Here is a 14,665-nt window from a genome sequence, read left to right as displayed (position 1 = left end):
TGTCTTTCCCTTTCCCCCCCCAGTTTTTGACGAGACAAAGCCAGATGTTGGAGCTCTCATAAAGAAACACCGCTCAAAAAATGTATTTGTTTTAATTATGTCGGTCGTAGGCTACTATAAGCCCAGTTTTATACATTCGACAGATTCTTTAATATCTGCATTAAGACTTATTTCAAACTGTGTATAGGCTATATACGTCGCTCGGACGTGACCGACGGGGAGGGGGTGCTAGTAGCCTACTGGACGGACATTTTGGGAAACAGCAGGACTCGAGCAGCCACAGTCTCGCTCAAAAGAATCTGAATAATAAGCAACTAAAATTATAAAGCCATAAATCATTTTTTGACTGCCGACACGCCCCCCTTCCGGCTCCTCAGTGGCTGCCGTGCGGCTCCGTGTTCACCACGTCATCCGAGAGTGATTTAAATACTCCGCTTGCGCAAGTTCTGATGAATAGTGTATAGCTGTCAAAAGCACTAAGAAGGAGAGAGGTATTTGGAGTCGTGTGGACGCGCGTTCGTTGATGGATTCTCAGAGGATCATCTGATCTGACTGCATAGCATTGCAAACCCAACGCGTGTCACCAAACCTAAATATAGATTAGTATTATATTGTTATTATTATGGGATATTTGTTCTTCCGCGGAGTTTTCCTAACTAGTGCTGCTGCTGCTGCTGCTCCACCTCGGAGTCGGACCATCTAAAATACTTTGCTGTTTTCATTGCCTTGTTTGTTCTGTCGTTGCTGCTGCTGAAGGCGATGGATATAATCATGATCAGAGCTGTTCAACTGTAACTATATAGTTATATAATCACGAAGCTGCTGGTGCTTCTTCTACGGATTTGGTCTTAAAATCCGAAACTTCTTAACGAAAAAAAAAAGGAAAAAAAGATCCACGTACTGTAAAGGTAAGCATTTTTTCTCCTTCGTTGTCGCTTTCCTTCGTGCATAAATTCAAGGTTAAAAGTGCTGTTTAAGTCTTCTGGGAGGAATTTACAGCATGCTCCTACAGCCCCTGGGGTAAACTAATTTTTTAATCGTGCTATGTAAATGTACCTTTTATTGCTTTTATATTGCTTTTCATTGAGATAACGTTAATTTGATTGAACTGGCACTTTTCCAACGTGCCACATTTTAGCGACTTTTTTTACGCAGTGACTTCCGTTGTGTCTTTCTTTTCAGCATTTGCATTAAGATACAGTGTTGATTGATTGCCATACGCCTCGTTAATCATGTGTCTATACAGCCTCGCTCTATTACTTATGTATTACAGGCGGTGTTAATGTTATATGGGGGCAGATGTTCAAGTAGGCTATAACAAATTGAGCCACTGGTTCCTCATCGCAAATGATACTTGTGAATCACAAGTATCGTTGTGATAGGCTACTTTATTTCTGGGATGCAAAGCTATTGCTACTGGATACAAACTCGACATTTATTCTTTGGCCAATATTTTTTATTTGTGTTTCAATTGATTGATTGATTGATTGATTGATTGATTGATTGATTGATTGATTGATTGATTGAAGAATGTATTAGTATGTATGTATCCTTTTTTCCCCTGACTATATCTATACTGCATAGTAGGCCTACTGTGTTCTATCCGTGTCATTCAATGTTGTATGAGATACTTCAGTGGTTCCTGAGTAAATAAGCCAAGTGCTTTTAGGATCTCCTTTTAGTTGACCTTTTACCAGTGAACTGTACCGTCATGAAACTGTACCTTTTCCTATGCAAACCTATATGCAAAGTCTTCAATCAATCAATCAATCAATCAATCAATCAAAGGTTGCATAGGGAAAAGTACAGTTTCATGACAGTACAAATCACTGGTACAAGGTCAACTACATGGGGACGCTTTTTGGCTTATTTACACAGGAGCCACTTCATGTATCTCATAACATTGAAAGACAGACGGGTAGAACACAGTACTTTGCATGGTATCAATGTTTAGGGTCCTGGGTTGACCTATTACTGCATGGTACATTCTAAAACATTCACTCTCTCTGGAAAGCTATTGTTCAGAGCCTGATGCTGGGTAGTAGGGCTTATATTGTCTGTGAATATAATGACCATATCGTCACTGTCGGGCAGAAACCTCGTATCTCCAAGTTTCAAATGTGTACGTTTTTCCGTAAAGTAAAGCCCTGGTTCATCACACAAGACTAATGCACAAAACTAGTGAAAATAGCCGATCTACAAGCACACGTTGTGTGCTTGTAGATCGGCTATTTTCACTAGTTTAGATCATTTTTAAAACGATAAATACAAAACGAACGGTTTTGGACATACAAGGTTTCCACCCGACAACGACGATATTATCGCACCATTGTAATAATAAACTGATGCTGGGTTAGGTAGGACTTATATTGTCTGTGGATATAATGGGCATATTATCGCACCATTGTAAGATATTGCAATATTGCCACCAGGAGCCCTTCGTCGCCACCGTCATGGTGAACAGCCAGGTGTCGGGCGTGCAGGCAGCCCCCAGGTCGTGTGCGGGATGCGGGGGGAAGATCGCAGACCGCTTCCTGCTCTTCTCCATGGATCGCTACTGGCACACGCGCTGCCTCAAGTGCTCCTGCTGCCAAGCACAGCTGGGGGACATTGGCACCACCTGCTACAGCAAAGGGGGCATGATCCTGTGTCGCTCCGACTACATCAGGTGAGGGTCTTTCTGGGGGAGGGGGGGCTGAGTAGAAGATAGGCTATATGCACCCACTGCACACAACATGTGGTAGAAACAGAGCTACACTTTCTAACCACCTGCCCACTATACCAAGACATCAGAGACACATACTTCCCACAGATTACACACACCCGAAGTGAATTTGAAAACTCGACCAATGATGAAAAACTCCCATACCTACTGGGAGAAATACAACAATGCGCGAACACAGCCGCAAGATTTGTGAACTGTTGCGACAAAAGAAGGCTAGAAACACAAACACCCTAAGGACTACAAACCATGGATTGACATCTAGACCTACTGCACATACAGAATGAAACAGAGCTGATACCTTTAAATGCATTTTGAGGAAGATAATGCTGCTATTTGTACCCTGTATATATATACAATGTCACAATGCGACATAGCTCTGTTTACACAATGCTGTACCCCCTCCAACTGTATATATGTTCCCCATTTTCAACTGTTTTTATTGTATTTGTGAAACTTGCTTTGGCAATGTAACCGTATGTTTTCTCATGCCAATAAAGCTCCTTTGAATTGAATTGAATTGAGTAGAGGAAGCTATAAAACCTGATCAACCCGTACAAACCCGGGAAAATCACGCTCTTTCGAACGACCATTATTTCGACCGGAGGGTTAGCGACTCAATCCACGGAGGTTATGGTTAGGGTGAGGGTTAGAGTCGGGTGTCGAAAAGATGACATGTAGTAACAGCGACACACAAACCCACCCGTTCACTTAGATCGGCTGACACAGGGATGCTGACGGAACCCTCGCTTAAAAAAACCCAGGACAAAAATCCACCCGTCCAAGACAATTCGCCCTCCTGGCCCCCAAATTATGGTATAAACGCCATGTCGCACTTAGAACAACAGACTCACTCCCTAGCTTCCGCTGTGGCCTGAAGACTCACCTCTTCAGACTGCACCTAAACCCATAGCACTTACCGTAGCACTCGCCTACCCTCAGTGACCATACTTGGAAACTAGATAGCATTTGTTTTTTTTTTATATAAAGTGTTTTTACTGAATAGGTGCTTGGTCTGCGTTATTTTTTTTTTCTAGATTGATATTCCTATGCAATTGATGTATTGATGTTGATGTATTGATGTATTTTTACCTTGCTTATTGTATTGATGTATTATCTTGCTTATTGTAAGTCACTCTAGATTAAGAGCATCTGTTAAATACCTTAATTGTAGAACAGGGTTCCCCAATTAGTTTTCCCCAAGAGCCGAATTATGTCTAGGGTACCAAGCCGAGGGCCACAACATTGCAGCGGGCGACGGTGGCGTTCCCGCTACTCCAGCGACAGTTTTCGTCGTTGTCGGGTGAAAATCTTGTATGTCCAAAACCGTTCGTTTTGAATTTATCATTTTAAAAATTATTTAAACTAGTGAAAACAGACGATCTACAAGCACAGTCTATCTACAAGCCTCGCAGTGCGAGGCGTTGTGTGCTAGTAGATCTGCTGTTTTCACTACTTTTGTGCAACGGCCTTGTATGGTTTGCGAAAGAACGTACAAATTAGGAGATTTCCACCCGACAACGACGATATACCGGTACTAGTGTTGTTACTGCTCTTATACAACCATTATTACTGGGGTTGGTGGGGGCCAGACAGTAGCCCCCCGCGGGCCGCAAATGGCCCGTGGGCCACCTATTGGGGAACCCTGTTGTAGAAGGACGAGAGGAGGTGGGGTATAGGGGGTGGAGATGCAGTCGGTGGTTTTAGTTCCGAGGCCTGGAGACTTGACTGAACAGTCTGTGTTTTGTGCTTGCTTGCAGACTGTTTGGGCACAGCGGGGCGTGCAATGCCTGTGGCCAGTCCATCCCGGCCAATGAGATGGTGATGCGGACACAGGGGAATGTTTACCACCTCAAGGTAAGATGTGTTCGCCCGTCTCGCATCAATATGCGTCACCGCGGCTGCTCTTTTGACAGAAACATCTGGGCACATTTCAAATGGCCACTGACCCCGCAAGTGCACTCGAAATAACTTTTTTCTGGTGAACATGGTTTTGCCCCAGAGCTATGTTTGATGGGGCCTGCGACCCACAGCACACTCGATGATCTAGAACTCATGTCAAGAAAGCCCCGAATCTGTATTATCGTCGTTGTCGAGTGGAAACCTTGTGTGTCCAAAACCGTTTGTTTTGTATTTATCATTTTAAAAATGATTTAAACTAGTGAAAACAGCCGATCTACAAGCACACAACGCCTCGCATCGTGAGGCGTTGTGTGCTTGTAGATCTGCTGTTTTCACTACTTTTGTGCGACGGCCTTGTATGATGAAGCAGGGCTTTGCTTTGCGAAAAAACGTACAAATTTGAAACTTGGAGATTCTGTTTCTGCCCGACAGTGACAATATGCATTAGGCCGCGGACCCACATCTGAAAATATCTTGTGCCAGGGGCCCCTTAAAGAAGATTTGTGTTAACTTGTTTTCAAAATGTTCACAAATCTTCAAGAAAAAAAAAAGATTGGATCTACAAGCTCTCAACGCTCTGCAGCATGTTGTGAGCTTCGAGATGGGCTACAATTTACAATTTAGCAGCCGCTTTTTTTAATACAACAAATGAATAGGAATATCAATCTAGAAAAACATTAACGTAGGTAGACCACGCATCTAATCAGTAAAACACTTTTCTAAAACCTAAAAATGCTATCTATCTTTCATGTATGGTCATCGAGGATAGTGCTATGGGTTTAGGTGGAGTCTGAAGAGGTGAGTCTTCAGTCCACAGCAGAACCTAGGGAGTGAGTCTGTAGTTCTAAGTGAGACAGGGAGTTTATTCCACAAGTTTGGGGGCCAGGAGGGCGAACTGTTTAGGCCGAGTGGGCTATTTTCTAGTCTCTCAAGAACAGACTAACTGAGCTCGAGTTACAACTGAGCTCCAGTGAAAAGGATCAACCTTTTCTTTGACGATGGCTAGCCAGATTGGCTATTTTCAAATAGCTGAAGTATAAAATAATGGTTAACTTGGTTTAACTGATTCTGAGGCTATAATATTAACAATTTTGCTGGGGTAACCCGGCCTTGAACCCCCCACAGAATCCCCGGACCCCACTTTGAGAGCCACTAATCTGGACCAGGGGTTTTCAAAGTGGGTGACGGGGCACCCTGGGGTGCCGTGTCGGCAGTCCAGGGGTGCCGCGAGATAATTTGATAATATTTGGACACTTGAAAAAAATATTTAGTATCATTTTAAACTTGAAGTACAAAGTTATTTTCAGTCAGTTCTAACCAAAATGGCTATTATCTCAACGTTTTGTTTGGGAACCCCTGATATTCTGGACTAAACCTTTGCTGTGTTTTCCTGCTGCCACCAGTGTTTCAGCTGTGCCACCTGTAGAAACAGACTCATGCCCGGAGATCGCTTCCACTACGTCAACGGCGCCATCTTCTGCGAGCATGACAGACCCGGCGCGAGCCTACTCTCCAGCCACCTGCCCCCACTTCAGAGCAACTCTGTGCTGACAGACCAGAAGGTGAGAGAGAGAAGGAGGCTGTAGCCATAATAAATCCCATTCAGAACGGGGTAGACATTATCGTGTATCATTATTTCATGCTTTAACTATTGAAAAATAGCAGATATACAAGCTCACAGCGCGGCACCGAGTGCCGCGCTGCGAGCTTGTAGATCTGCTATTTTTGAAAAATCGTGAAAATGAGAATTTTGACCCCATTCTATAAGTGTCTCTTTGATCCTTCTAAGGTTTTTTTGAAAAACCCTATGTTTCTATGTCAGCAATCTGGCTTAGCCATCGTCAAAGAAAAGGTCCTTTTCACTTAAATGGAGCTCAGTTAGTCTGTTCTTGAGAGACTACTATGTCGGTGGTTCTCAAACCTTTTCATGTCAAGGATCCCCAAAATGATATTTATTCTGGCCACGGACCCCCATCTCAAAATATCTAGTTCCAGGGACCACCCAGAAGCAAACTTTGAGTTGGAACAACTTTTTCAAAAATAGCAGATCTACAAGCTCGCAGCGCGGCACTCGGTGCTTGTATATCTGCTATTTTTCACTGGTTAAAGCATTAGGCCTAAATTGGATAATACTGTACCATCTGTACTAGGGATGAGACGATATGAAAATATCATATCACGATTATCGTGACAAAAGAAATCGCGATTTACGATATTATCACGATAATCAAAATCCATTATCCTGGGGCGGAACATTTGCCAAAAAAATATCCGATCTACAAGCTCACAACGCATCGCGTTGTGAGCTTGTGAAGACATTTGATAGAGAGTGAAAAAAAGACTGTATCAAGTAAATGTTACCGGATATGCAGCTCGGCAAATAAAAGGTGAATTGATCCCAGTGCATGACGGAGGACGATATCGCGATAAATTAAATCTCCCCGATGCGATTATCGTGATCGGGTTTAGGTAGGGCTTATATTGTCTGAGTTTTTTTATCACAATAAACAATAATATTGCTTATCGTCCCATCCCTAATCTGTACTGAGTACAGACTCTACTTTAGTCACAGATACGATTTGTTACTCTTATTATCTAACCACATAAGCCCTGTTTTATATTTGGTGGAACGATTATGTTGCACAGTGAAAATAGCCACTCAATAGGCTTACAAATCGTCACATTTGTTTTGCGATGATGATAGTTATAACTTATAATATAAAATATACTGCGTCTTCTAATCAAAACACAGCAAAAGGAGAATGTCCACTCCCAAACCAGGAATGGTGCAAAGATTCTTGTGGGCAAACAACATAAAACCAGCAGACACACCAAATTAAATGATGGGAACACTCCTTATTAGTTGAGAATGCAAATGTCTAGTCCTCCCGACCTTGACAGGATCAATTACGAGGATTTAGTGAAAGGAGATGATCCATAAATATTCATAATATGTTGCTGGTTTGCTTTTAACATTTGGCTAATGGCTGTATAGGATCTTCTCAGGACTAACGTGCAATGTAAGCCAATGTTTTTGTGAAGCAGAGTTCTCAGATTTTTTAAGAAGATAACTCGCGTTAAGCATATCAACATCTCCCAGTATTCAGATTCTGGCGTCCCATGTTATTTTGAACTCTCTGAAAGGTTACTCACTCCAGAGTAGGGCTAGACAGTATATTATTTATCGTTTCATTTATGATTGATAATAATAATACTGTGAGGTTTCCTTTTCCGTGTACACCGGAAGCTTATTTTGAATAGTGTTGCATATCGTCGTTGTCGGGCAGAAACCTCGTATCTCCAAGTTTCAAATTTGTAAATGTTTTCGCTAAGCAAAGCCCGGCTTCATCATGCAAGGCCGTCGCACAAAAGTAGTGAAAACAGCAGATCTACAAGCACACAACGCCTCGCGGTGCGAGGCGTTGTGTGCTTGTAGATCGGCTGTTTTCACTAGTTTAAATCATTTTTAAAATGATAAATACAAAACTAACGGTTTTGGACATACAAGGTTTCCACCCGACAACGACTATATGTCTGTTGTCTAAATGAACACAACAAAGTAATTACCAACAAAACAAATTGATATCTGAACTACTTGAAAATGAACAGTAGTTTGACTTCTCATTACTATGCCGTCCAAGTGAATTCCTATACCCAGATGTTTATCGATATCAGAAGAAGGACTTCTGGTTAGCGTGATAGAACATCGCCCAGAGCTTATGGAGCAGATTACATTCAGCCACTTTTCTCCTTTGACCCCTGGCAGAGGATTTCCTGTCAAAGACTGTGTGTAAAGTCTGTGAGGGGTAAAATAGGTTACAGTTTGGGATCTTTCCAGGATATATCGCCAAGTCACTAACATTAATGTTCTGTAGCGTTTATATTAAAGGACAACTTTAGTTTTTTTACAATAAGGGTTCATATTTTTGATAGTCATTAGAGAAAAGAAAAGATGAGTGTTAAAATGTTTTCATTTACTTCTTTCTATCGTTTTTGTGATTTTAACGATTTTGATTTGCCTCGATTTTGCATGCATGCAAGTGGCTAAGTATGTATTTTTAGACACAATAAGCCCATTTCCAAGATGCACTGCAATCTTTCATGGGCGATGTGACTTATGGAGGCTGGTGTAAATAGTAATAAAGAAATTGCCGGAAATTGTGTCTAAAAATACTTATTTAGCCACTTGTACGCATGCCCCCAACCACTGAAATCAAAATAGTAAAATCGCTAAAACAATAGAAAGAAAGAAATGAAAACATTTTAACACTCATCTTTTCTTTTCTCTATGAACCCTTGTTGCAAAAAAACAAAGTTGTCCTTTAAGATGCATTTGAAATGCTTGATTATTTGTTTTCTTTTTTTACTTGACGTTTATGGTACCTTAGCAGCGTTTCGTCGTTGACGGGTGGAAACCTTGTATGTCCAAAACCATTCGTTTTTTATATCATTTAAAAAAAATGAACTAAACTAGTGAAAACAGCCGATCTACAAGCCTCGTGGTGCGAGGCGTTGTGTGCTTGTAGATCGGCTGTTTTCACTACTTTTGTAAGACGGCCTTGTATGATGAAGCAGGGCTTGACTTTACGAAAAAAATCAAACCTCGGTTCGAAGTGAAGCGGTGAATTTGTATTCTATGTGTTCTAGAGCTCTGAAATCTGTGTTCTAGATCTATACATTCTGTGTTCTAGATCTATACTTTCTATGTGCTTTAGTTCTATATTTTTATGAATTATGAATGAATGAATGATTTTATCTGGAGGGCCAAATTGTCATATGAAGCTAGACCAATCCTCAATCCTGAACGCACGGGGCACACAAAGCCACTCCTTGGGAAGCGGCTTTCACAGCTTCAAAAACATACATATTTGAAACTTGGAGATACGAGGTTTCTGCCCCGACAGTGACAATTTGTTCCTCCCCTTTCTCTTGACACTTAGGTTTGCTGAGTGCAGAACAAGAACAGTCCTTCACTTCCTCATCTGCCCGTCCATACTTCCCGTCTCTTGACCTTCTCTCCCGATGCTATTGTTGTGGAACCATCGTCCAGTCTCTCCCACAGAAGGAGGACAATGTCTCTCGCCCCTGTTAGCCTAAGATATACCCTTCTCTCTATCACCGTTCTGTCAGAGACCGTGTCCCTGCCCAAGACAGGGGTCTTCAACGTTTTCAGGCCAAGGACCCCTTAGTTGAGAGAGAGACAAAGCAGGGACCCCCACAACCTGTTCATAGATTCCATATAGTTTCATTGTTTGACAGCACAATCATCAGTGTATTTTGGATTCATGTCGATTCGTGTTTTCAGATACGTGTTTAACCACTTGAACCGTCAATATATAACTTGACATTTCACTCTGCACTTAGTCTGCTCTTTTTCCCCCCTACACCAAACGTCATTGCCGAAAACAGCCGATCTACAAGCTCACAAGCTTGTAGATCTGCTATTTTCGGCGAAGGTTATATCAGTCATATGGACGCTAGGATTCAAGTGGTTAATATAAAAAAGGAGAAAAAAAGTTTCTATCACACAAAGATTTGGAGGACCCCCTGTAGTAACTCTGAGGACCCCCTGTTGAAGACCCTTGGCCCTAAGATATACCCTTCTCTACCGCCCTTTCCGTCAGAGACTATGTCCCTGCATAAAAAATAAAAAAAATAAATTACAATTCATGTTGTGTTCAATGTTAAGGTGGTCTGTCCTTCGTGCAAAGACTCGTGCCGGGACCACAAGGGCAAGGGTCCTTCAGGACTAAGGGAATACAGGAACGTGATAACGAATAAAGCCCCTTGCCCTCGGCAGGAAGAGGAACAAAGACGATCACGTGAATTACGGACCACCCTTAAGAGACTATTGTTGCCAACAATCCATTTTTTGTGCCAGGTGGCATTTCTACTCCCCAGAGGGTCTGTATGTACGTCTTCTTTGGTGATCTTGGCCCTTTTCTGTCGTGTGCAGGGACGTGCTGGGCCCCTGATTCAGCCCGGGAAAAAGAGTTGGAGAGGCCCTCATTGCACGCTATAGAGAGAGATCTCTCTATAGCGCTTTGATTTGCCATTTCAGATCATGACAAGTGACAAGCCAGTGGGCCAATTATTGTACATGAGTTATATTTCGTCGTTGTCGGGTGGAAACCTTGTGTATGTCCAAAACCGTTTGTTTTGTATTTATCATTTAAAAAAATGATTTAAACTAGTGAAAACAGCCGATCTACAAGCACACAACGCCTCGCAATGGCATTGTGTGCTTGTAGATCTGCTGTTTTCACTACTTTTGTGCAACGGCCTTGTATGATGAAGCAGGGCTTTGCTTTGCGAAAAAATGAATAAATTTGAAACTTGGAGATACAAGGTTTCTGCCCGACAGTGACGATTTACTTTGTTGGCCGCCCAGCCCCCAAAATGGAACGAAGGCAGACATTTTATTTTATTTTTTTTCCTAATGGCCAGCCTGGACAGGCCGGGAATGAACCGGCCGTTCGGGAGTTGTCCCGCTTTTTCCCAATGGCCAGCACGTCCCTGGTCGTGTGTGTTAATCTCAGATCTAAATACACAAGGTTTGACCTTGTACAATGATGGGTGTCCGATTAAGCTGGAGATGAGAAATTTGTTTTTTTTTAATATAATGAAGGTATTGTTTTTTCTCTGTGAAAGTTATATTTCTTATCTTGTCGAAAAGCCCGTTCAGTGTGTGGAAATAATCGATGTAGATTTAAAAAAAAAGAAAGAAAATCCCTATTAAAAGATGTTATTGTAACATATCGTGGTGTAAAAAGTGAGATGTTTTGGAAGTCCGTTTTTTTAGCTGCGTCAGTGTGGCCGTGGTGGTATTACGTGGCGGGACCTAGTGCCGTGGCGTTCTCTCTCTCTCTCTCTCTCTCTCTCTCTCTCTCTCTCTCTCTCTCTCTCTCTCTGTAGCCCTGTATGGTGAATACATGGTTGATTACCCCAAGGAATGGAATTAGGGGGGCTTGAGCTCTGACCATTTACAGAAGCAATTAAACATGAGCCGTGTATCTGTGCTGCTGGAGCCCCTGGGAGGCTGAACTTTGGGCATATCCCGTGGTTGACTGGCTGTGCTGGCTGTGCTCGCTGGCTGGCTGATTGGCTGACTGGCTGGCTGACTGTCTGTAATAAAGCCTAATCTGAGAGCAGGCTAATTAAAGGGGAGTTTACCCCCCCCCCCCCCCCCCCCCCCATGCATCCAGGGCATTTGGAACAATCTGATGTATTTACTGTTTACCATGTTGCAATTAAAAGCACACGCGTTAGCCTAGTTTTGTTGCGCCGCTCTCGCCGCCTCTTTTGTTCCTAACCACGTCTGTCTATGAAGTCTGAATATTCCTTAAACGGCTCTTCAGCATATCCGTTTCCAATTTGCTCCCCCCAACTTTGCACAGCGTATTTAACGCACTGTAAAGCAAGTTCCTCGTCGTACCTCCGGAGGTTGAGAGTTAATCTCGGCAGCGATAGCTGCGCTAGGATACACAGAGTGGAGAGGAAAACACTAAGATAGCATCTGCTCTATTTTCACACCTTGCCTGGGAGCGTGGCAGCCATCAAACTTGCACCTTAATACGCTTAGCTATTTCAAAAAGTCCCACTTGTCACGGTGAGGTGCTGATACGGCATCAATTATTTATTCCACGTTCTCGATCGGGAGAAGAAGCGTCACGCAAATTCATTAACGTATGCAAATGATTACAATTACAATTATCTTTGTATCGCGACGGCGGAGAAATAAAAACCTCGGCACATTCCCGAGTCCCCCCTGCACCACCACAACTTACACTCTAGCATTCAAACCCCAATCAAGCCTCATCTGCCGCCTCCTAATTAGCCGGAACGTTTTCAGATGCCAATTAGCAGGTCTCATGAAAAGACTCTTTTGGCAGGGAGGCGTTGTCTTTTATCGGAGCTTCTGCAGGTGTGGTGGCTCACCATGTAGCCTGTGTCATAGGAAAGTGTTTATTCCCGCTAATTAATCATATTAACACATGCAGATGAGTGTAATTGCCTGAGCTCCTCCGCCTCATGCTGCGCGAAGACGTGAAGAGAAGACGAGCCGGGGATATTTTTACGTTTTTTTCTTACACAACGTGATGGAAGAAGGATGAAAAGGGTGGGGAAAGGAGACCGGTCGCACAGAGAGAGAGGCCTCCCTTCCACACCCGGCAGCTCCTGTGATGCTGTTCCAAGATGGCCGCCATCTTTGTCAGGCCCATGCAGTGGCTTCAGTTCAGAAAAAAGTTAAGGTATGGCAACATGACTGGTGTCTTGCACGCGCGCCTTCGCGCGCGTGCAAGACACCGGTCATGTTGCCATACCTTAGCAACAGGCATTATAAATTTATTTTTAATGCCATTTCTACGGTTTCTTGGGCTGGATATGGCAGCCTGGAATGGTTGTTCAAGTGCAGCTGAACTTGGCATGTTTTCTTTAGTAAACGTGCCACAATTAACAATAATGCATTGCACCTGTGCAGCTGACCTGCGGAACCTGGGAATATACTAGATTTTGTCAAGATGGGGAGAATACAAGTGTGGAGAATATAATCATAATACCTTGTTAAAGTGACCATGTTGTTAAATTTTGCATTTGTAGTTATTTTCATTTAACAACATAATAACCAGAACAGATAGACAAAGAGACATTTATATTTAAAAGTAACCTTTATTTTCCCCCCTGGACCCAGGGTATGGCAGCTGCATACCCCTGCCATACCCAATTGACGCCCCTGGGCCCATGCAGGCTCTCTTGTGATGCGTGCTGATCCACTGGTCTCGATGCCAACATTATACTTCCAGTGAGATCCGCTGTGCTTTGTGGCTACGCCTCTCTCGCTCTTTCTGGGTGGGGAGACGCCACACTGTAAGTTCCTCAGTGTAATTATTGAACTATTGAGAGCTTGAGAGTGTTGCAGATTCAAAATGTTCATGGATTTCTTAGACAGCTTAAGCCCCTATCATAGTAGGCACCGCGGTGATAAGCTATCCACCGCGGTGTAGTCCTTTTAAGTCATAAAACTACAACATTGCGTCATTACTCGCGGTGAAGAGCTATCCACCGCGAACCCCGACACATCTCTCTGTTTTTACTATCAGACAGATCGACCCATCACCCCGTTCACTGATTGGTCGATCTAGACCAGTCAGTCACAGTGATAGGACTTCACCGTGACTGACTATGATGGCCTCCACTTATTTTCTCACTTTAGGTGAAAATTTGCCGTGAATAGCTCTTCACCCTGGACTCTGATAGAGGCTTTAGACTTCATTAATTGACAGCATTGTCATCACGTTGGAGAAATGTGTATTTTCAGACATGCTTGTAGATCTGCTATTTTTGGCTAATGTTCCACTCAGAGTAGGGATGCTAGGGTTCAAATGGTTAATGTAAAAAAACATGATCCGATCACGCAAAGATTTGGTGGCCCCCCCTGTAGTATAACTCTGAGTGGACCCCCTATAGGGGTCCAGTACCCCCTGTTGAAGACCCCTGCTTTTACGGGTCCATTTGGTCACATTCTCTCTCAAGGGCTACAACTGTGCAGACTTGAGGGGTGTGGTTTGAGTGCATGTTTTCCGACCATGTGCTGGAATGAGCTGCCAATATGGTGTCCTCCTCCCTTTCTCAGTGTGGTCATATGCAGGGACGTGCTGGGCCCCTGATTCAGCCCGGGAAAAAAATTTAAACAAGTGAAAACAGCCGATCTACAAGCACACAACGCCTCGCGGGTGCGAGGCGTTGTGTGCTTGTAGATCTGCTGTTTTCACTACTTGTGTGCGATGCGACGGCATTGTATGAAGCAGGGCTTTGCTTTGCGAAAAAAATTACAAATTTGAAACTTGGAGAGGTTTCTGCCCGACAGTGACGATTTACTTTGTTGGCCGCCCAGTCCCCAAAATGGAACGAAGGCCGACATTTTATTTTTAATTTCTTCCTAATGGCCGGCCTGGACCGGCCGGGAATGAACCGGTTGTTCGGGAGTTGTCCCGCTTTTCCCAATGGCCAGCACGTCCCTGGTCATATGTGGACCAGAGT

General features: G+C 43.3%; 1 protein-coding gene across 1 annotated transcript; it reads left to right on the top strand.

Moving 5' to 3' along the window:
- Positions 1–499: 499 nt before the first annotated feature.
- On the top strand, positions 500–9,976 carry LOC308296174 (LIM domain transcription factor LMO4-B). The gene is made up of 5 exons (XM_080739330.1): positions 500–908; positions 2,433–2,668; positions 4,483–4,579; positions 6,028–6,186; positions 9,565–9,976. Exons 2-5 carry the CDS (start codon positions 2,454–2,456, stop codon positions 9,571–9,573), a joined length of 480 nt encoding a protein of 159 aa, XP_080595456.1. The 5' UTR covers positions 500–908; positions 2,433–2,453; the 3' UTR covers positions 9,574–9,976.
- The last annotated feature ends 4,689 nt before the right edge of the window (positions 9,977–14,665 follow it).

The sequence above is a fragment of the Nannobrachium achirus genome, assembly GCF_963921795.1.
Source record: "Nannobrachium achirus genome assembly, chromosome: 12".
NCBI lineage: Eukaryota > Metazoa > Chordata > Actinopteri > Myctophiformes > Myctophidae > Nannobrachium > Nannobrachium achirus.
Note: the sequence above shows the minus strand (reverse complement) of the source record. Positions and strands in the feature narration are given on the sequence as shown.